This window comes from Furipterus horrens, unplaced genomic scaffold (genome assembly GCF_987537825.1).
Source record: "Furipterus horrens unplaced genomic scaffold, mFurHor1.1.pri manual_scaffold_1, whole genome shotgun sequence".
NCBI classification, from domain to species: Eukaryota; Metazoa; Chordata; class Mammalia; order Chiroptera; family Furipteridae; genus Furipterus; species Furipterus horrens.
The window spans coordinates 58,014,065-58,038,269 of NW_028327171.1; the positions used below are offsets into that span (position 1 = coordinate 58,014,065).

At 37.5% G+C, this 24,205-nt stretch overlaps 1 protein-coding gene across 2 annotated transcripts in view; it reads right to left on the bottom strand.

The window, feature by feature from the left end:
* Positions 1 to 3,333: 3,333 nt before the first annotated feature.
* The window catches only part of LOC150021164 (phospholipid scramblase 1-like), a 34,550-nt gene continuing 13,678 nt past the window's right edge, over positions 3,334 to 24,205 (bottom strand). The window contains exons 4-9 of one of the 2 annotated variants that reach the window (XM_090275660.1): positions 17,295 to 17,581; positions 16,436 to 16,478; positions 13,638 to 13,858; positions 11,980 to 12,141; positions 7,085 to 7,246; positions 3,334 to 4,764 (exon numbers count right to left, since the gene is read on the bottom strand). In XM_090275660.1, the coding sequence (XP_090131786.1) occupies positions 4,708 to 4,764; positions 7,085 to 7,246; positions 11,980 to 12,141; positions 13,638 to 13,858; positions 16,436 to 16,478; positions 17,295 to 17,581 (932 nt within the window). In that variant the 3' untranslated portion in view covers positions 3,334 to 4,707. The remainder of the gene's footprint in view (positions 4,765 to 7,084; positions 7,247 to 11,979; positions 12,142 to 13,637; positions 13,859 to 16,435; positions 16,479 to 17,294; positions 17,582 to 24,205) is intronic. The other variant, XM_090275665.1, reaches the window with a different exon arrangement.

Here is a 24,205-nt window from a genome sequence, read left to right on the forward strand (position 1 = left end):
AATGAAAGTTTCTGAAATATGGTAAACCCATTCACCTAGAGTGCACAATCTGTCCTTTTTACAAGTTTTTTTTTGTTTTTTTTAAGTATATTTTATTATGTTGTTACAGTAGCTTCATTTTTCCCCCTTTGCTCCCCTCTGCACAGTACCCCCCTTCCCTCCAGTAATCCCAACCCCCTTAGTTCATGTCCATGGGTCGTGCATGTAAGTTCTTTGGCTTCACCCTTTCCTATATTATTCTTAACTTCCCCCTGTCTATTTCGTACCAATCGATTATGCTTCTTAATCCCTGCACCATATCCCCATTTCTCCCCCTCCTCCCTCCCAGCTGATAACCCGATAAATGATCCCCATAACTATGATTCTGTTCCTATTCTGGTTTGCTTACCTGGATTTTGTTTTTATTTTTTAGATTCAGTTGTTGATAGTTGTGAGTTTGTTGTCATTTTAGTGTTCAGAGTTTTGATCTTCTTTTTCTTAAGTAAGACCCTTTGACATTTCATATAATAATGACTTGGTGATGATGAACTCCTTTAGCTTTACCATGACTGGGAAGCACTTTATCTGCCCTCCCATTCCAAATGATAGTTTTCCTGGATAGAGTAATCCTGGTTGCAGGTTACCTTTCATCCCATTGAATACTGCTTGCCAATCTCTTCCTGCCTGCTGTGTCCTCTGAGAAATCAGCTGATAGTCCTATAGGCACCCCCTTGTAGGCAACTCTGCCTCTCTCTTGCTGCCCCCAGGACTCTGTCTTTATCTTTCACCTTTGGCATCTCAATCATGATGCACCCTGGTGTGGTTCCCTCTGGGTCCAGCTTGCCCAGAACCCTCCGTGCTTCCCATACCTGTATGTCCATCTCCTTCACAAAATTTGGGAAGTTTTCCTAATTTTTTTCAATTCTTGCTTCCTCATTCTGCACTGATTGACTCTTTTTTTCTCCCTTATGTTCCAAATCATTGACTTGAACCCGGTTTCCTTCCCTTCACCATTGGTTTTGTGTGGATTTTCTTTCATTTCACTTAGCATAGCCTTCACTTCTTCTCTTATGCGTTTGCCATACTCGAGCTTATGTCAAGCCTGTGAGCATTTTTATCACCAGTGTTTTCAATTCTGCGTCTGTCAGGTTGTCTAGCTCCTTACCTGTTAGGCTGACTATCTCGATGCTTAGTTCTCCTACTGGAACCTTGATCCGTTCCCCCTTTTGGGCCATATTTCTCTGTCTCCTCATTCTGACAGACTCCTGTGTTTGTTTCCCTCCACGTCCCAGGTAGAGGTGTCGCTCCTGTTACATTGTAAGGGGCAGAGCCTTAGGGATTCTTCAGTACAGGGCAACCTGTTTCACCACGTTGCTGCATTGTATGTGGGGAAGGCATCCGAGAGGGAACAATGCCGCCTGCCCAACACTTGCCCCTTTCCCAGGTACCCCTCCAATTTCCACAATGGACTGGCACCCCTCTAGCTGCTGCCCTGGCCATCGTTCCCAGAGTGGGTGGGTCTGCGGATGTTCTAGGACCGTGGAGGCCCTTTAAACAAGCGGACTCTGCTGAGAGACCTGCAATTTCTGCCTCCATCTGAACGCCCACTGGTCCGCAGTCAGAAGCAATTAGGCTTGATTTTCCCCCGGTACTGAGTCGATGAGCTGCTAGGTCCGGTGAGGAGCTGGGAACGCTCCCCAGGTGTCCCTTCTGACTTTAAAATGTGTGACTTGCTTTCTGCCAGCCTGCTGCTGCCACCGCCACCACAATGTGTCCTCTCCGCTAGGGCCCCGCCCCTCCTACCTGTCTGGATGAGTATTTCACTTTATATCTCTGTTGAACTTCCATGCAGTTTGATTTTCTGGAACTTCTAGTTCTTTCTAGTTTTGAGGTAGTTGTATTCCTTCTTAGTTGTGGAGGGAGACGCAGCATATCTGTTTACACCTCCATCTTGGCCGGAAGTCGCAAATAAGTTTTCTTACATTTTAAAATTATTATTATTTTCTTGGCTCCATTGATTTCTGCTTTTGAAATTTCTGCTGTGCATAAATTGAAGTCGATGTATTTGTTTTTCAGGAGTCACCTTTCTCTCTATACTTTACATGATTTCTGGGAGAATTTCTAAAATATCTTTTATTTTGTTATCTTCATACTTTATGCAATCTATTGTTCCAATGTCTCCATCATACTTTGAAATGTGGTCATCATATTATTTAAATTTATTAAAACTTTGCCTTGTCAGAATGCTTCTTTTTCTCTACAGTCTGCTTTAGAAATACACAACATTCCTCTAAATCTCACTGAGATTACAAATAAGACATTTGTTTTTATTTTTCTCATTTAAATTTCTAATTTTTCATGTGTAATGATTTTTCTCTTTGTAAATGCTAAATTTTCCCCGTATTTGAATTTAAATGGATTCTGCAGATGGAGTATGGGTTTCTGTGTATATCTTCCTTAAACACTGAAGAAAAGGAACTGTTCAATTCAGTTGTAATTTTACTTTGCTGAACCAGAGATCCTGAATTTTATGCATAGGATGGGGTGGAGGAAGAAGGAGGGAGTGAGAAAGACGGAGAATGAAAGCAAGATATAACTATCAGAGTTAATATCAGTACTTCTAGCTTCATTTTTTGTTAGTCGTAGTACCTGCCAGCTAACCTGGGAAGCCCTCCCTTCTCTAACTGGCATAACTAGGATCCAGCTATGCAAATACCTCACTTTATCTGGCATGCTGTGTACCAACTATAAACTGAATGTGAGAGTCATGGTTACTTTTCATTATTGTAATCTGGCATCTGGTGAACTATGTGACTAATAAAAATGGTGTGGACTTAGCTTTTCCTGTAGCTCCCCTGACAGCCCAGTGTTCTCAACATTATGAGCTAGTGGTTTTGGTGGAATTTTGTGGAAGGTAAAAGGGAGTCTCTCCCCTAACCCCTTATGTCCTAAGCACACTTTTCCTTTGCATGAGTTGATTATGGGCTGGGCATTTCTTCTCACTCAGTCCAAATTTTTCTATAAAACAGAATATAAAAAATTCCTTTACGCTTCTGACAGGTAGAAACCCTATTTTCCAGCACTGGTATGGATTTTATTAATGTTTATCAAATGCTTTTGCTCTTTTGAATGAAGTGGGAGGTAAATGTGTAAGGTTCAGAACACCGTATGAATTAACTGCTCAGTTTAAAAACAAAAATATGTAAAGAAATATATCAACTGAGGTGGATGTGCCTCACACACCCTAGGCTTGGTTGGAAGCTGCTCTGTCCAGCAGTCTTCGTGACCACGGCGGAACAAACTTTTACCCAGGACACTTTATTATGTCCCATGAACAAACTTTTACCCAGAACATTTCATTATGTCTGGGGGAAGGAGGGTGGCTGCCTCTCTAGTGGAGAACAGCGATTAGACCTTCTTCCCTCATGCCTTTTATTGAGGAGGATACACATGAGAGATACAAGGTCAAGATTCATGAATCACCAATAGCTTGGAGGCGTTAGGATAACAGTTGACAGTAAAAGATTACATGTACTAGTACAGAGGGTACAGTGACCAGTCTGTGTCAGGGTCTATCAAACATCTTGATGCCACACTAGCAGTAGGTGCAAAGTTTCATACATTCCTTGCTAGAGATTGTTTATGTTATATTATAGATAAAGAAAGTAGAGCAAGTTCTAAAGCACAATAAGCATTCTTTAAATCTTAATTCCCCTGGCAACCCTCTGAGTGGCTTTCGGTTGTTTCACATGCAGCCTTATGTTGAGACTTAAAGACAAGTACAGCCGGGATGCCGGCAAGCAGTCATGCTCAGGCCAGGGCTACAATTCCCTAAACCACGAGGAGCAGTTCCCTACAATCAACAATTTTTTATTTCAGTTACTTGATTGTTGGCATAAATAACCTACTAGTCTATTGTAGTTCACACTCTGATGGAATATATATGTTCTATTTTACTGATACCTGAATGAGCTCCTAACTACCATTCTCTATGAATGACAGAATTAGGTACTCAACATTCCATGTGTGAATAATTACTTCAAATAATACTCAAGTTTTAGAGTGAGTCTTTAAATAAAGTGTCCTTCGTTGGGACAGAATCATATCTTTTTAACTGAAATCCATTAAAAATTGGTAATTTACTCTCTTTCAATATGAAAATCATAGTAGCAGATTAGCTTATGTAAAAAGTTTAATTGCTGAATGAAAACAAATATTTTATTTTTCCTTGATAATATGGACTTGAGTATTACTTGAACATAATTGTAAAGGAAACTGAAGCTATGTTCATTTTTAACTTTTTTGAATATACAATATTTGCAAATTAACAGTTGTTACATATAAAATAAATTGTAACTAAATTTAACAAAATATTGTATAATTTTATATTAAAATCATTTTAATTAATTTTGCTGTAACATTGGGGGGAAAAAGCAACTTATCAAAGGAAGTTTCATGTTTAAATGTAAAAATTCCTATAGGTTTTCTCTGAAATATACATTACAAAATGTATAAAATGAAAAACATATATAAAATCATTTATAAGTAAGTGATACAGAAAATAAACTCTATAGTTTAAAAAGTGAAGTCATATATCTGGAGTTTTAGGCATCATAGTGTAATTCACACATTTCAATAAAGAAAAAGAAAACCCACTGAATTTTGCTTCTACATAGTCCCCATCGGGATACAGACGTCACACTTTCTGAGGAGACCTTTATTCATCCACTACCACACTCCTGCTCTCTGTTCTTGGCCTCCACTCCTTTCAAAAAACATAAAATCCTAAAAAATAAAAATAAAAAAACAGAAATGAACTTTCAGTAACAAAACAGAAATCAATTTGCAGATACATAAGTGCTAAAGAATATAATAAAACAAAATGATATATCTGCTAAACAAGAAAATTGACTATTATAAGTGATCTAGGAAAAGTCAATAAATAGCTTCAGCTTTCCATTCTAACAGGAATTAAATCTTATAATTTTATTCACTTATTAATACCTGTATACATTTAATTAGTCCTCTGGTAATTTCTCTAAATTTCACTTTTTCTCAGGTTCCTTGGAATGTTCCTTTCTTCCTAAACTTTTTATATACCTTCTCTAGTAATATGACTGGAATTCCATGTACAACTTTTAGACTTTTTTCAGGGGAATGGAAGCCATTTAGAGTTAGAATACCACTTAGAAATGTTTGGCCCAATTTTAGGATTTTTCTTCCAAACTTGTCCACTGTGTTCTCTAGCTTGCCTGACTCTAAAATGCCTAACTAGAACTTCCCTTCCATGACTTAACATCAAATCCTATGGATTTTATCTGTCACACCTATCATTTTCCTTTATCCCTTCAAAAGAAATAATTTAATATTTATTTCAAATCTCTTGTAATTGCATTACTGCAGTTATATCTCTTCAATCCATTTCTCACACAGTCATCAGGATTTTACTTTCTAAAATTTGGATTTATAACTTTTATTTATACCTACTTTAAAAATAATCAGTTAACTAAATCATTTTCAATATCCTCCCAATGTCTATTAGAAGTTGCCCAGTCCTTAGATGTCTTTTAGTAGAAGCCCAATCTATCCCATAGCCATTTACTAATAATCCCTCCACCACTCCCAATCCCATGTCCCACATATCCAAACACCTCAGACGGACTTAGCTTCCCCATACACACCAGATCTTCGGTTAAACACTTCCCTAAGGGTAAGGTTAAATTTTCTTATCATGTGACATAAACAGTTATTGAAAACACCATTTTTAGGTAGAACTATGGTTAGTTTTAAAACTTTATATAGAAAATATTGAGCCTATTCCAAATCAGATAGAATAGCATAATAAAGTCCAAGTATCTACTCACCTAGATTTAATAATTATTAATATGACCAACTTTGGTTCATCAAGTACTCTATCTTCTAGATTCCCCACCCCTCATCCCCATTATTTAATGCAAATCTGTGATAGCATACCATTTTATATTGAAATAGTTCAGTATGTGACCCTAAAAATATGAACTCTGTTACTGCTTTACTTTTACATAACCATTATATAATCATCATACCTTAAAAAACAGTAAGTCATTAATTATCAAAGAGCCAATGTTCAAATTTCTATGAATGCCTATAAATGTCTTTTTATACTGGTTTGTTCATTTCAGTATACAGAGTGTACAAACTGCATTAAGTTTATGTCTTTTAAGTATCTCATTTTATTATCCTTTTATTGTAAATTTTTCTCATCTTTTAACTTTGTTCTGAGTGCATCCCCACATAAATGTTTAAGATATTCATTTTATGGTTACAAATTTTGATTGCACATTGGAATCACTTGGGAGTGATCTAAACAGCTTGAAGTCTTGGTCCCATCTCCACAGATTTTGATTCACTATCTGGGTACAATCTTGACACAGGGCATTTGAAAAGCTACCCAAGGTGTTTCTACTATGCAGCTAAGGTTGAGAACCATTGCTTGCTCTCTCGCCGGAGTCCTTGACTTTGGCTGCATATTGAATCACCTGGGGACCTATATACAAACTTCTGATTGTGAGCTTCTGATTTAGTTGAATTAGGGTATTTGGTATTTGGGGTTTTTGAAATCTCCTTGAGTGATTTAATGGAAGACACATTCAGAATCACTGCTCTATCCTATGTATTTCCTTTCAACTGGCAGTTCCATATAATGGTTTCATCGGATGCATATCCTTATTGCAGTTCATACTCCTGTAGTAGAAGGCTTAATTGAACATGAATCAGTAAGTAAAATCTCCTTGTTTTACTGTGTTCCACTTCATTTAAGTTCATATTTGAAGTCTTACCCAAAGCACCTGTTTTAACTTTAAATAAAAGCCCCAAAGACCAGGGCCTCTCTGTAATGCAAAAGGCCCTTTTCCTGACATGTGAAATTGAGTGGAATTTCCCAAGAAACCAGTCATCTGTGAATCCAGACTATCAGGAGAAAATGGAATTTCAGAGCTAAGATTAAATGGGTCCCCCTTTGAATAAAATCTATAAATTTAAGCAGGTCATTTAAAAATGTACAATTTACTGAACCTTTACAGAATGATACTAAAGAAATAGCCAAGATTAGCAAGAATAGACTTACAATGAGGAAACATGCACCAAGCATGGTAGCTTTCATTTTCACATCAAGGTCTAAAGGGAACTGGATCCCAAAGTTATCAGCATCTGTAAATGCCTCTCTCACGAAACCAGTCCACTGCTTGGAAATCTTGCCAACCACATTTTCTTCATCAAGAGATTTAATCTAAATTGAAAAAAAATGACTGTCTTAAAAAATTCTAGAAAATAATCAATCTACTTTCAAAGTTGGAGTAAAATGAAACAAATACACTATTAAACATGATATGTGCAATACATAACTATGAGCATTATATCTCTCATTAGATGCATATAAAGTCCTGTATTTACTTATAGATACATAAATTTGTTTTTTGGCTACAGAAAATTTATATGAAAGCAGTTTTACTGAAATATTTAGCATCTTGTATACTAAGACAGTAACTGAACTGATCTAAAACAAAATTTAAGTATGAAAAAATACAAATATGAAATGTTTCTTTGATGAAATTTCTACAAGCCATCAGAAGGGTAGCAAACTAAACCCTATGTGACACAACTGTTTTAAGACAAGTACTGAGGTTTACATAGGCTGAGTGTTTCAATGTGATGGGGGGACATTATCACGCATGATCAGTAGGCAACCAGGAGCGCTGAGGGCCTGGGAAAGAGGGCTGGCAGTTTGAGTGAAGGTAAGTTTCCAGTAAGTAACTTAATGGAATGATTGATGCCTGTCTGGCATTGGGGTACAACTTCAACTCAACAACATGAGGATGGGTGACAACAAAAGAGAAGGGGTGTATGATAAAAGCTCTGAGGGAAAATTTTCCTAATTTTACAATTCTGACTGAGGAGAGTCCAGGGCCATCATAAAGAGTTGAGAAGATAGTAGCTGGGCAAATCCACCTCACCGAGTGGGCATGTGGGGCTGTCTGTATGTAGCCACACTCACCATGGCATATACATGTAGCATTGTGTCAACACCAGGAAGAGAAGCATCCTTTTCAAATGTACACAAGGTAGCACATGTGCCAGCAACACCCTTTGAAGCCCTAGCTCAGGCTGGGAGCTGCTACATAAATGTGGGGAAATTAAAAACTGTTTACTCCTTTAATTCCTTTGTGGGTGTTTAAGTTATGAACAAACCTAAAATAAATTTTTTTTGTCTTTTTATATTGTTGTTCTTTTACAGTTGTCCCAATTTTTCCCCGTTGCTCTCCCCTGCCCCACCACCCCTGCTCCCAGAGTCAGTCCCCACCCTGCTGTCCATGTTAAAATAAAGTTAATATGAAAACTGCAATAGCATGGATTACTGGTCATTAATATTCGTTCACCCCTCCCACAGTAGGCCCAGTATACTTCCCTGAACACTGATAACTAAGCTTGGCCACGTGACTTGTTTGGCCAATGGAATGTTAGTATATATGACAATGAGCTGAGACCTAAAACATGGCTAAGTGGTTTGGGCTGGCTCTTGCTCTCCAGTGATCAGCCGCTAGAAAACCATGATCCAGGTGGCTGTTCTTGCTACAGCTCTAGAATGAGCATGCTTGGAGCCGACCTGGGGCCAACTTCTAGCCTAAATCAGAGGTATCTAGCTGAGCCTATGTATACCCACGAGACACAGTTGCTTGCAGACCGATAAGCATGAGAATAAATGCCTGGTGTTTTAAGCTACTGTGTTTTAAGGGTTATTTTCACACAACCGTCTTCTGGGAAAACAGACTAATACAAATTCTCTCCTTTAACACTATAGTGTTTTATCTGCTAATAGCGGTCATCTAAGCACTTGTAGCTGGCAATAAAACCTTTTATTTTTTTAATTTAGTTATTAATTTTTGAAATATTTTGCAATAAAATACACAAAAGATAAGTTATCAGCCACCATAATCCTATCACTAGATTTAACATTTAGCCTTTTTGTTTTCTGTAGCAAGAAATCTAAAAATTCACCAAAATTTATGTATGAAGTAAACCATATAGTTTTTTTATGAAAAGGTTCAGAAATGTGAAAAATGATCTTCAGCTGAAGAGTCAACAAAACTAAATAATATTTAGCTAAATTCTAGATAATATTTTAAAAACAAAGAAATTGATACAATAAAATTTCAACTTGTGAAAAAATAAACAGGTATTATTACTATCAATTAAATTTTAATTATTTTAAAAAATAATTGATAAAGGTATTCTAAAAAGTCTTAGCCATTTATCTATTTGAGTATTACTTCAGCACATTCTCTGTCTTCTCTTTTTCTGTTCACTTCTTTGGCATATGCAACAGTGGTTTATTCTAGCTTTCTCATCCCTTCAATTTTTTATCCCTTCAAATATATTTTTTCCTCCTTTATATTCCTAATATGGATCATCCATTTCAGCACTTTTATCTTCATCTGTATCTAAATTGCAGCATTCTTTTCCAAAGAGGTTTTATCAATGACTCTTCCTTATTTTACTATTTGGCTTGTTTTCAAATCCTCCAGTCCTTTAATAGTCTCATTCTTCCCATTATGAATCTTGTTTTGTCTAATGTTTCTTTAAATATTTCTTATATGACTGATTGCAGATTGTTCTATTATATGAAATTGGTTTTTGGTGGATTAGTTCCTCGGGCATTATGTACTCATGGCTTCAAATACCATCAGTATGCTAAAAACCCCACAAATTTTCCTTCTACACACCTAAAATCCATTACAACTCAAATCAAATCAACTGGTTCTCCTCCAAGATTCTTAACATTAATATTCATTTGGTTTCTTAATCCTCAGGCAACAGAATAATCCCCCAATTTTCTTTTATCCTCAATTGACCTCAAATCCATGGATCAGTTGCACTTAGTATACTCATTAAATGTCTCTTGAATGATTTCTTTCTATAGAATGACCTCTGCTCTTGCTGTGTTTTATATATACGAAGTGGTTAAGCCCACCGACACCCAAATGGAACTCATGTTCCATAATGTTTCCTCATATTGATAATTTATGCAATCAAACTTCCAATCAGATAGCTTTCAGAAAATGTTTTAAGGGACTATTTTCTCAATTCCCTCAAAGATGTTACTTAGTAGCACCATTCAAGATGCACAGGAGCAAGTTAATTTATTACCTATAATAGATGCTTGAAGGTATCTATTGAGAAGGGTTGTTAGATGATTTCTAAATTCCTTAGCATTAAATACAGGAGTTTCACAATCCAGTCTGACTTACTTCACCAGTATTTTCCACAAATAAAGTATATGTTAGCCAAACTTTTCTTAATACTCCCTGAAAGAACAATTACCTTTCTACTCCTCTGGATCTTTGATAGGAATAACAATCCCTACAGAGAGAACTATTATTACACATAAACCTATAAAGCCTTTACACATGTAGTACAAATCCCACCCTACAATCTATTGGATTGGCCAAGAAGTTTGTTCGGTTTTTTCCAAACGTGCAGCTTGTACACGTTCAACTTCTCAAGTGTTCTGCTTGTTGCTGGCCTTCCAGAATGTGGATCACTTTCAACAGATTCTCAGCCACCTTTGAAGCATTTGTGCCATACTTTTATTTGTGCTGCATTCATTACATCATCCCTGAAAACCTTCTGAATCATCAGAACAGTTCCTGTGGAGGAATGTTCAAGCTTAATGCAAAATTTGATGCAGATTCATTGCTCTACTCGCTCAGTCATTTTGAGTGCGATATCCACACAGTACACAAGCTCACTCACCAGAGTCTGCTGCCCCCACTGGCCAGTACAGTGGAGCTGTCATTGTACATGCGTACACATTGCAGTACACTCTCCTTAGCTGCCAGGTTACACCAATGCCGTGCAAACCATCTTGTTATATTAACAATGGCTGGTCATTTTCTCAGTAGACCTCACATTTTATGCAAAAAACTAAACAGATTTTCTGGCCAACAAAATAGGTCCCTTTTTAAGAATCCTTATGACGTCTCTATTACATCACATGTGTTTTCCTAGGATTGCTTGTCTCCCTCATTAGACTCTGAGGTCTTTGAGGGGAATGATTAATTTTTATATAACCAGTCTTACAGAGGGATTCTATATTATATTACCAGACAAATGCTATTTAAAAAATGTAGCTGGATAGTGGAAAACCTCAGGAAGTCACAGCAAACTGGCAGAGTTTCCACATATTAATCACAACGGGACAGCTCTAAACAGGTTCAGCCTATTTTTTGCCCCTTTTATAGAAACGTGGGCCCAATTTACCATATTTTCTGCTTTTCCAATAGAATAAGAAAATCAAGATTAAGTTATAAAATCTCCTGATTTTTAATATTTGCACCTAAATAATGTGAATTATAAGACTAGGCCATCTGTTTGAAAACTGTTGTAATGGAATTACTCCATGTGGTAAGTACACAGGTGTGTTTTGGTTTCTAATAATAAAATTTAAAACGAAGATAAAGCAGAGACCAGAGAGAAGCATAGCTGGGTGGTACATCTTACGCTGTCTTCCTGAAAACTCTCTCTGCATCAGTGGACTTTTTGTAGGAGCTCAAAGATGTCAGACTTTCTGAAGTGGGCCAAGAGCTCTGGCAGCCTGTGTTTCAGACTAAGGAAGGATCCACAGGCTCTGGCAGTCAGACACAGAGGACATGGTTAAAGTTGTATTCAAAATGGATAATATATAGCGCCTCCACGGAGAAACCACCATGTTTAAATGTTGGTTATTTTGCCTATATATTTGACCACAAGGGTCTGCTTTTCTTTCTCCACTTAGCAAAATCAGCACTGAAGCTCATGGGATTAACAGCTTCCTTTCTGACCAAAGTTAAATATATAAGCACACTGTCTCCCTCTTAAAATATTAGGATACACATATTTATTTAATATATTTGTAAAACCCTCCCTCAGTTTATATTATTCTTATATTAGGGAAGCAAAATCTATAAACATTATCACATCTCTTACCTCAAAATCAACATCTGCACAACAGCTGCACACAAGACAGGGACCACTAATGTTTAGTACAGCCTCTCTCCTCTCATTTTGAACTGTAAACTTTGGCAGGCATGGGTGCCAATTTTGAGAAACATAACCCACTGGTACACCAGGAGGAGCATGGATTTCTATCTACAAAAACAAAAGGACAAATGTAAATTGTAATAATGATAATAATGTTTAATAATGACTGTCATGTATTGAATATTTTTTAAGTGTCGGATACTGTTCTAAACACCACTTGTATTACAACACATCTTATCAGGTTGGTACTATTATTCCTATTTATAGAGGAAGTAACTGAAGAACAGTGAGGTTCATTGACTTGTATCAGATTCCCCAGCTACAAAATGAAGAGATGAGACACAAGCTCAGGCAGGCTTCACGCACGGGCCCCACGCTTAAGCACTGTTCTGCTGACCATGTACATTATTAAATTTCTATACTAATGAAACATGTCTAAGTTATGAAGGAATTCTTTTCTCAAACTCCTAGAAAAACAAAGGTTTAGGCATGTGAGCAAAGCTCTGATCACTGGTGCAATTTTTCAATATGTGTGGCAATGGTCTATAAAGGAAAATAAGGCCAGGATCTTGGCCCTGCTATTAGCTGGGTGACCTAGAGAGAACAGTAAGGTCATTTGCAAATGACGTCTTCTGAGACTGTTTTGTAAGATCAATAGTATAATGTGTGTTAACGTGTTCTTTACGTTTAGAGCATATTTCATCAAACTCTCAGTTTTTCCTCAGATATTCATATGGACAGATACTATTATATCTAACCTAAATGACAAAGAAAACAAAATGATTCAGCAGGAATAACGTCAGTTATCTGTTTAAAATAAATGTTGTATTAGACTTCACATGTCTATGCGCTATGCCTCTGCCTGTGTCATGGTCTCAGAGCTACTCGTCTGGAATGACTGACCAGCCAGGACTGGTCTCAGGCCAGTGGGATGCAGGCAAAGGCCAACTTTCCTTTCAACTATCTGTGCCCTGGTGTCTCCCCTGGGATCCACATTGTATATCAGTGGGCTGACAAGTAATATAAAACAGACACCTGGTCTTTCTAGACCTTAAGATACCTGCACCTAGCATATGTCTATTACAGAGGATCAAATACATAATTTTTTTTAAATGGGGAACTTAATAACACAAGAGCTGAGATTTCTCAGAGGCGGTCTCTTCTAGGTTTGTTCCATAACAGGTTGGCCAGAATTGTGAGATGAATATATGTTCTTTACCTCATTCATCTGTACACTTGCTCCTGGAATTGTTTCTAGGATATTGTCTGTGGTGTCCTCCTCTGGCTCTGGCCCGGCCTCGGCTGGTCATTTGCTGTAAGGGACTTGACCAAAGTGCCTTATCTTCTCAGCTCTCCTAAAAGATCAGGAAGCTTGGTCTCTGAGCAGACGCTCAATCCCAGGAGACCAACTTCTCATGGACATGGGGCTAATGGTCACTGTTTTTTCTGTGCCATCCTTCCTGTCCAAATTGTTCTCAAGCATAAAACAACAGCTCATGGACCAATGTTTAGAAAATCTCACTTGATTATATAAATAGGTTCAATGTAAGGGTGAAAATTCTGTTGAACTACTTTACAAAATGCCCAGGTAATTGTTCACCTACCTCCTGAAGGCAGCACGGGCAACAACAGCTGCTACACCTTAGTGGTCTCTCCAGAGTTATGACCTCTCGACCCGTAAGATCAAGAATTCTCATGGTAAAAGGCCTATCAGACCCACAGCAATTTCGGGTACAGCAATCAGTGTCTTCCACCGCAAAGTAAATCCTCTGTCCAAGGCTGTTCTTAATTTCATATTTATTATTTGTTTCAAAACCTGTTAACACTAAAAACATAAAGAGAATCATATGACCATTATGTTAAATGAGTACTGAATGTATCCTAAAATGCTATAATACCTAGTTATACCATTTTTAGGTGATACTACATGTCACATAGGGAGAACTAAAAATAAAGGAGTTTAGAGGTGACCTAGACAGAGAAAAAAAAGGAAAGGAAAGAAGTGGGAGAGGGTATAAAGATATATAAAATTGAGAGTTCTTCTGTGAGACATGGAAAAGAAAATCCCTATCTTCCTAATTTCATGGACTTGTGTTAGAAAGGGAACTTCGTTGCTGAGCGATGGGCCACACGGCAGATGGTCATGGCAGTGCTAGGTGTATGCAGAACATGTCCACTTGCTTGGCGCTGTTTGCAGATATTCATTTGGCGGGGAGGTGGAGAGAGGATGATTGCTGTGTTTTTGGTCTATGAAACACAGTGTGTGAGATAAATTGGCTTGAGGTTTTGTTTCATAATATACCCATGGCTTATTTTTTGCCCTGTGTAGGGAAGGGAAGGAAGGCGTTCACTCTCCATGCATACATGTAAAAAGGGAGAGAGTGAAAGTGGAAGGTGGGTTAGAACATCACACTGGGCCCAGGGTGCCCTCGTTTAATGCAGCAGTAGCTGTTCAGAAGGGGAAAGGTGCCTGGCGACCAAGGCTGCAACTTGCAGAATATGTCAACCACTGACATCCTAAGTGAACTCTATTCCTCAGAGGAGGCTACTCTCTTCACTGGGGTAGAGATATGCTCACTACTGACACCCACCTGGTACCTTACCAAAGTCTTCTCAGACTGAACCACACATTGGAAACTGCTCCTTGCTCAGAGCTAGGAAGGAGGATTCACATTCCTACTTGTCCAGAGCCCTTGTTAATTTGGATCATGGGATGTCACAAGCCACCCAAATAAAAAGTAATTGAAAGAAATATATGGAAACAAAAACTACTATCTAATATGTGTGTGGATGAACTTTGATTCAGATAAGAGACATCCTACACAAATTCTAGCACTGTAAACTCCCCCAGTGTCTTTGCTTTGACTCACACAGGCCCAATTATCTCAGTGCAGCTTAATCTCATAAATCCTTAGTAGCTTAATCTCATAAATGTTTAGCCTGTTTATCTATAAAATGAAATCAACGGCCTTATATAAAGAATCTCTAAATTTCCTTCTAGTTACTTGAAAAAAATGAAAACAAATAAAACAAATTCTAGGGCTACGTCTTTATTATCTATTAAGTTTTGAACTGCTAGATGTGGTTGCCATAGTCTCAGGTTCCAAAAATAAACTGAGTACTATGAATATCTGTATACTATTCATAATCTTAAAATACAGACTTTCAATTTGAGACAAAAAATTAAATCCATCTCTTTTAAAAACTGAAGAATTAATAACTACTAAATTTGGTACTTTATGTTTCCTCAGGAATACAAATACTTTTAAAAAAACATATAAAAGTTATAAATTAAAAAACTATGAATGGAGTACTGTATGATGTATTGGGGCGGAGGAGGTTTATAATCTTAAAAGTAAATTCCCTAGAATAAAACATTTTTAAAAATTCAGAATACAAACTATCTAACAACAAAGAGCTCCTTTCCAGGAATTTAGACTCAGTTTAAAAAAACTAACAGTAATGAGAACATTATAAACATCTAACAATGTACACTGTAAGTAATCAAAATACAATAAATAATAATTGTATATTCTAACCTAATCTATTACCAATTAGTGTAATTCATATTATAATTTCTACTAGTGGAAGGAAACTTTGCAGAGTGGTGAAGAAGGATTTAATACATATATTCCAAAAACTAGCAGAGTTTTCATTAAACTCTATATGTAGAAGAAAGACACCATGGTTCATGAATGTCCCTGGCTGGGGTTCTGAAACATCTGGTGACTTTCTAGGGTTATCTTATGTGTGAGGCACACTGGCCCCAGGGAGACACCTGCTGGAGTCAGGCCCATTCACGTGAGCAGGAATGCTGTTTGAGGAAGCCAGACCTCTAGACCTGCTGGTCCACATACTCCAACATCCAAAGTGATCATCCTCAACCTATGACAAAAAGGCTTTACAGGGTTTATCTGAACTCTTGAGAGAAGCTGTGAGCAGGAATGTGATTTTCCAAAACATGCTCATCCAAATTTTAAAAAATGTATTCACTTTGGAAAAATACTAAATAGTTGCAATATTACACATGGTCTGTGCCAATCTCAAGGTTATCACATAAAGGGGACAAAAGAGCTTAAGTGATAGAAGTCAGGTAAAGTGATAAATCACTGAAGTGATTACTAGAGTAAAGAGAAGCAAAAGTAAGTTTTGGCTGGTTTCCTCCTAAATTCAGGTCTATATCATGAGGACAGATGGCCAGAGTAATAGTATTTTACCACTGGGCTCCTAATTTCAAGAAACTAGCTGCTAACAATCATTATCATTTCATTATCAGGCTGAGAGACATTTGTGATAACCAGGCTTAATCATTCCAAATCAGTGAAAGTGTTATATCTGTGGTTGTTGATATGCCTTTATTTGTACAAATGTCTTTTCTTATGGAAATATAATCAATACATACCTTCTAGAAGCTCAACTTGCTGATGAATCAGTATCTGATCTATCTATTATAGTTAAAAAAAAGAATTAAGCTGTAAATTATATATCACATGTTTTTTAAGCCAACCAAATTAACATTAGTGTTTTTATATTTTAAAGAATACATAATCAATAAACAATACTTACCAATATTATCAATATTTAATGATAGTTTACATTACTTCTAGGTATAATCAAAGTTAACATATTTTTAATTAAAAATACCTATTGAATGTGTTCACCATTAATATGGGCAAATTCAAGAAAGGGAGTCATATTACATACAAAATATTAGCTTTTTTTGGTACCACTTATTGAAACTCAACACTAAGCTTTATTTGTTGTTTATTTCCTACTCCTATGAAATTATTCAGTGTTGGGATTTAAGACCCCGGATACAGAACTAAGGTTCCACAAGTGAAAAGTCATTCCCATTCCCTTGGCATTTTAATGCTGAGCATTTTATATAATTTCTCTGGACCTCAGTCTCCACTTCTGTAAATTGGTGGTAATTAAAGCACCTATATATCACAGAGTTTTTGCAAGGATCAAATGAGTTAACACTTGTATTATACATAGGAACAAAGCCTGGAAAGTGGTACTTAATAAAAGTGTGCTATTGGGTATTACCACAGATTATATTCAAGATCATAGATTACACAATTTCCTAAGACATCTGTAGTTTGCTTTAAAAGTAAACCTGAGCTAGAAGGATTGGTGTGATTCATTAGCAAAAAATGTTGTTTTACCATTTCAGATTTTTGTGAATTAGTCATTTGTCAATAAGTAAATCAGAAGCACAGTTTTATTTTTTTTTAATTGTTTAATGTACTTGAGATTACCTGAGTTAAATATTCCAACCCCGGTGGACAGTCTGATGGAGGTGGTGGTGCTGGCATCCATGGTGTCCCTGTAGGTCCACCTGGTTGATTATACACTGGCTGGTGTTGGACAGGAAAGCCCACTGGACCAGTACCTGAATAGCCATGTGGTGGGACTGAGTAGTTAGCCTGGGGGACAGGATAGCCTGCTTGAGTTCCAGGATAGGCACCCTGTGGGCCAGGATAGCCTGCCACCATCTCAGGGTAGGCAGTCTGTGGGCCTGGGTAGCCAGCATGTCCTGGAGGTCCTGAAATATGAACACGTAAAATAATCTGTAACTTCACTGAATAATGGAAGCATCATCTCTTTGGGATTACCCCAGTAATTTCACTTCAGGAATCCTGTGTCTATGAAGCTTAAAATTCACGTTTTTATCTTAGAGCAAAATTTCAATGAAATATCTATGCTTTCATATATACTTCTATTTTGAAAGTTTTGGGTGGAAGAGAGTTGGTGCAGCTCTTAAACTCAGATGAAAATATACTTAAAACCTAAGAAAGTGAAAGAAAATCAGCAATGACCTAGTCACTTATGTAAGTATTATGGAATTCCTTCATGGAAAAGAGAGATAGCATTGAGCCAGGGTTGAGCCAGGATTTCTAGGACCAAAGCACTCTGTAATAAATGATAATTTTGGAATTCTAACAAATGGTACCTCCTAAATGCCCAGAACTGGGGATGGTTTTGCCCCTTCGAGGCATATTTGGCCAGGTCTGGAGATATTTCTGGTTGTTACAGCTAGAGGGGAGGGTGATACTGACATCTGGTGGATAGAGGCCAGGAATGCTGCAAAAATCCTAAAATGCCCTCCATCTGAAGAAAAAGCAGCATCTATCCCAAAATACTATAGTGCCACTGTTGAAAAACCCTAGTACAGAGGCGAAGGCATGTCACTCTTTCCAGTACTGTCCAAATAGTTTTCTGGGTTAACAATTTCCCTGAAGTTTTAATCCACTGTATTCTAAGACCCTCTAATATGAAAAATAAAATGGCAATAATGTTAAGGTTACAGATTTAAATTTCACAATTTAGCACCCTCAGCTATCTGGAAATACAATTTGAAACAGGGTAGGTAAAAAGTTATCACGGAAAATTGTCGTAAGTACTTAATGAACACAGTGTATACTATGGATACTCTATATTCCACATGAATTTCAAAAATGTATACTTAACATTTCATGTGAATTTCACAAGTGTATACTGTATAATCCATGTGAATTTGACTACAGTGAAACTTCATATGCTTATACACAGATGTATAGTCCAGAGAGTAATAATTCCATAGCAATGGAATATAATTTCAAAGGACTGTGCTCCACAATATTTTAACAGTAAAGGGTATTCAAAACTTAACTTAGAATATGCAATTTGTAAATACTCTTAATGGAACACTGATGAAAAATACATACACTATTAAAAATTAAGAAGAGCTTAAATCTCACAGTGATATCTTTTAAACACTATAGCTTTTATAATTAATTCCTTTTAAAATGAACAAGTATTTATGGATGATCTATAATCTGACTTTGTTCTAAAAGCAGAAGATATAGCTATCAACAAGGTAACCTGCTCTCACGGGTTTACAGGCAACTTCTAGGAGACAGAAAATAAATTTTTTAAAAGATTTCAGATAGAAATGATGGAGAAAATGCATGGGGAGAGGAAAAGGTATCAGCTAGTTTTTTTTTTTTTTAATCCTCACCTGATTATGTTTCTTGATTTTGAGAGAGAGGGGAAGGGAAAAAAAGAGAGGAACATCAATTGTTTGCCTCCCTTATGCACCCAGACTAGGAATCAAAACCATAACCCTTGATGAAGGGGACGACGTTCCAACCAGCTAAGCCATCTGGCTAAACTAGTTGCTTTTAAATAGGTAAAATTTAAGTTGAGAACTAAACAATGAGAAGAAAAAATCTTTGTATGATGATCTGGTGAGAAATGTTCTAGAGGAAAGAAAACTAAACACAAAAATCCCCAATTTAGGGATGAATTTGGCATATTTGAGAAAGAGAGGAGCATCATAAAGGAGAGAAGGAACAGAAGCGGCTGTCAGTAAAGAAACAGGAGCAGTTCATCTAGGGAGTCCCTTAATAAGTGTAAGAAACGCTCACAATAAAAACTGGGACACAGGACTTGAGCAGTAAAACGAGGCCTCTATTCACGAGTCTGCAGAGCCGGGTGCACCCTCACAGCCAGGAGAATGTGCAGGCGCCAAGTAGACAAAGGAAACTGGTTTTATAGTCTTGGCTTCCCCACCCTGAAATTGCCACCCTAAAGTGATTATCGTTTCCATCCTAAAATTGCAGCTCTAAAGTGATTATCTTCTCCACCCTAAAATTGCCACCCTAAAGTGATTATCTTCTCCACCCTAAAATTGCCACCCTAAAGTGAGAGGATTAGCTTCCCCGCCCTAATGCAATTAGCTCCCCCTCCCCTCTCCTTCTTCCCCGTTTCTCCATAACTGGATACTCCGGAGTTACAATTAACTCGTTCATCTAAATGCCCCTATTGTGATTTGTGAATATGCCAATGCTGTCAGCTCACTTCTTAGAGACCCTTTAATTACATTTGCCCTTTGTCACTAATGACTGTCTCCTGGTTTGGGAGTCACTATGTCCTTGTTTCCTACATAAGGAGTTTGGATTTTACTCCAAGTGTGTCTCAGGCATTAGAGGATTTTAAGCAGAAGAGTTCTCTGATCTGATTGATATCTTAAGGAGTTTTAGAAGTGCGAGCACTGGGATTTAAAATGAAAAGTGCTGATAAAAATCCTGCCCTCGTCACCTAATGGGAGAAAGAACTTTATACTCACCCTTACTGTAAGGAGATACAACACTATAGTAGTTAATGGATTCATTAGAATTGAAGATAAGTGATTTGAAGGAAGGGACCAGTGCTATATTTGCCAAAGGAAAGTGTATGGATAAAGAGAAAGGGAAGGAGTTGGGAAGGCTTCCCTGAGGACCAAGGGATAGAAGGAGGTGAGGAGGCTGGTGGCACAGAAAGAACATCTCAGAGAGAAGCCCTGGCATAGCAACAAACAGGGCCTTCCATATTAGAGAAAAAGACCCATCTAGCCTAACAGTAGAGAGCCAGGTTTAAGAAGATCTTAGAGGGAAGGCAGGGGAGCCCTGAGCATGTGGCCAAATTAAACATTTTGGCCTCTAGCTCAAAAATAATGGGGAGCCAACAGAGACTGAATACCATCTGTAATATGAAGAGATTTGTATTTTTAAATTGCCACTGGGGCCCTGGTGGGTGTGGCTTAGTTGGCCAAAAGGCAAAAGGTCACAGGTTTGATTCCAGATCAGAGCACATACCTAGGCTGCAGGTTAGGTACGCAATGGGGAGCACTGAATGTTTCTAACATCACTATTTCTCTCTCTCTCCCTCCCTTCTCCTCCCCTGCTCTCTCTATTAAAAAAAAGAAAACAAAACCACTAGGGAGGTTTAGATGTGAGTATATTGGTAACATTACTGGCATTAATTCAATCTTCTCAAAATTGTTGGAGAGAGAAGGTTCATTATTTCCAAAATCAATGAATTAGCCTATAGAATTACCTGAAATTTGAATATTTTCATTTATATAAAGCCAAACTGATTTAATATATTATTAATTTAGTCGGTAAATCTTTGTCATTAATTACTTATAAAGCACTGTGATAGGTGTTTTACATATAGTTTCATTTAATCTCTAAATTGACCTGAATTGGAAAATGTTACCCCCATTTTATAGATAAGAACTGTGGAGAAATAGTGGATTCAAAATGGAGAAGGAGAAAATGACCAAACTGGAATTACAACTAAATTATAGAGAAATCATTCCGCATAACCAACTGAACACTAACTAGCTGGACAGACAGAAGAGATCGCTTCATCACAATGTGACTGGTAGGTAGTGTGGGGGCACAAGAGCCCTGGCTGGGCTCCCACGCGTGGCAGCTGAAGTTCCGATGGGACATTTCAGTGGCTAGAGGGCTCCCCGTGCGAAGTGTGGGGTCTAAATCTCAAGCTGAGCTCCCTAGCACAGAGCACCTGAACCAGGAAAGGAACCAAATAACATCCAGCTGTGGAAAGCAGCACTGTTTCTCTTCACCAGAGAGAGATGGCTACAGATGCAGAGAGCCTCTTAAAGGGCCAACATACAAAATTTCATTTGCAGCCACGTACCCTGGACTCTGGCAGAGGGAGGACAGAGCAAACTAGAAACACATGAGGAGAGTCTGGGGTTGGTGGCTCTGGAGAGAGAACTATAGGAACAGCCACCAGTATCCCTGTGCTGAGTCATTCCCCATATTGCAGAAGCCATCTTTCTCAGTGAGAGCAGTGCCCTCCAAATGGCAATACCCCCACCAGCAAGAATCACTCTTACCCCACTCTTTGAAGCTTATGCCTGGCTACTGATGAGCACAGCTAGAAGCTATTTCAGAGACAAAGCCTTCAGACAAAGGTGGGTGTGTGGGAGCTCTGAGTTCAGCTGACACAATCCTGGGCCCCATGCTTGTAAAAGCCAGCCTTGGTGCGCCACCTGATTCTTTCTGCACAAAAACAGGCCCATCGGAGGAAGCCATAAGCTGTGAATTGCTGACAGCTCCAAACAGTCACCCAGGGCCAGTCACAGGAAGAGTCTGACACAATTCTACCCCAGTCTTACTCAGTCTACCTAATACATAAAAACAAATACAAAGAGGCAGCCATAATGGGAAGACAAAGAAACAGGACTCAAATAAAAAAACAAGAGAATTCTCCAGAAGAACTAGATGAAATGAAGGCAAGCAATTTATCACACAGTTTAATGATTTTAAGGATAATCAACAGGATGAAAAAAAGACACAGAAACAATATAAAAGGCCAACTAGGAATAAAGAATGCAATATCTGAAATAAATAATACACTGGAAGGAATAAACAGTAGTTTAAATGAAGCAGAGGACTGAATCAGTGTTTTAGAAGACAAGGTAGGAAAAAACACCCAGGTAGAGCAGCAAAAAGAAAAAAAAATTTTTTTTAATGAAGAGAGCTTAAGAAATATTTTGGCAACATGAAGCGTAACAACATCCGTATCATGGGAATACAAGAAGGAGAACAGAGTAAGCACAGTATCAAGAACCTATACGAAGAAGTAATTGAAAACTTTCCTGGTCTGGTGAAGGAAAAGACACACAGGTCCAGGAAGTGCAGAGAGTCCCAACAAGATGGACTCACAGATGCCTACACTAAGACACATCATAATTAAAATGGCAAAGCTTAAAGACAAGGAGAGTATCTCTAAAAGTTGCAAGAGCAAAGACTGTCATCTGGTTTCTCTAGAAACATTTCAGGCCAGAAGGGATTGCCATGAAATATTCCAAGTGATGATGGCAAGGACCTACAACCAAGACTACGTTACCCAGCAAGGCTATCATTTAAATTTGAAGAAGAAATAAGAAGCTTCCCAGACAAGAAAATGCTAAAGGAGTTTGTTACCAGTACTGCAACAAATGTTAAAGGGCTTGCTTTAAGAAGAAGATTAAAAAACAAAAACAAAAAAAAGAGGCAAATAGTTTAAAAATAAAATAGCCTATCAATAATCACCTCGAATATAAATAGCTTAAATGATCCAACCAAAAGATCGGATGGGGTAGCTGAATGGATAAGAAAATAAGACTCATATATTTGCTGTCTCCAAGAAACCGACCTCAGAATGAAAGATACAATACACACAGACTAAAAGTAAAGGAATGGAAAAAGATATTTCATGCAAATGGAAAAGAAAAAAAGAAGCCAGGAGAGCAATATTTAACTCTGACAAAACAGACTTTAAAACCAAGGCTACTGTAAGAGACAAAGAAGGACACTATATAATGATAAAGGGAACACTACGAGAACATAACCCCAGTAAACATTTATGCACCCAACATAGGAGCACCTAAATATGCAAAGCAAATCTTGATAGACATAAAGCGAGAGATGATGACAGAAATACAGTCATAGTAGGTGATATTAACACACCATTGATTTCAATGGATAGATCTTTCAGACAGAAAATCAACAGGAGACAGCAGCCTTAAATGACACTCTAGAATCAAATGGATTTAATTGATATTTTCAGAGTAGTTCACCCCAAGGCAGCAGGATATACATACTTTTCAAGTACACAGGAATATTTTTTAGGGTGGTCCACATGTTATGTTAGGACACAAAACAAGTCTTAATAAGTTTAAGAAGATTGAAATCACATCAAGCATCTTCTCTGACCATAATGAGATGAAACTAGAACTCATTCACAAGAAGAACACTGAAAGACACCCAAAGACATGGAAGCTAAATAACATGTTTTTAAACAATGAACTGGTCAACAATGAGATCAAGGAAGAAATCAAGAGATACCTTGAAACAAATGAAAACGAGGACACAACAATCCAAAATCTGTGGGACACTGGGAAAGCAATCCTAAGAGGGAAATTCATAGCACTACAGGCCTATCTCAAAAACAAACTAACAAAAAGCTCAAATAAACAATCTAATGTCATACTTAAAGGAACATGAAAAGGAAAAACAAACAAAGCCCAAAGTGAGTAGAATGAAGGAAATAATAAAGAGCAGAGCAGAAATAAACAAAGGTCTAAAAAATAAAAATAAAAATCAATGAATCCAAAAGATAATCAAGATTGACAAACCTTTAACCAGACTCATCAAGAAACAAAGAGAGAGGGCACAAATAAATAAAATCAGAAATGAAAGAGGAGAAATAACAAGAGACACCAAAGAAATATAAAGGGGACTTCTGGCCAAGATGGAGGCATAGACAGACACGCTGCGTCTCACTCCACAACTAAGAAGGAATACAACTACCTCAAAACTAGAAACAATGAGAAGTTCCAGAAAAATCA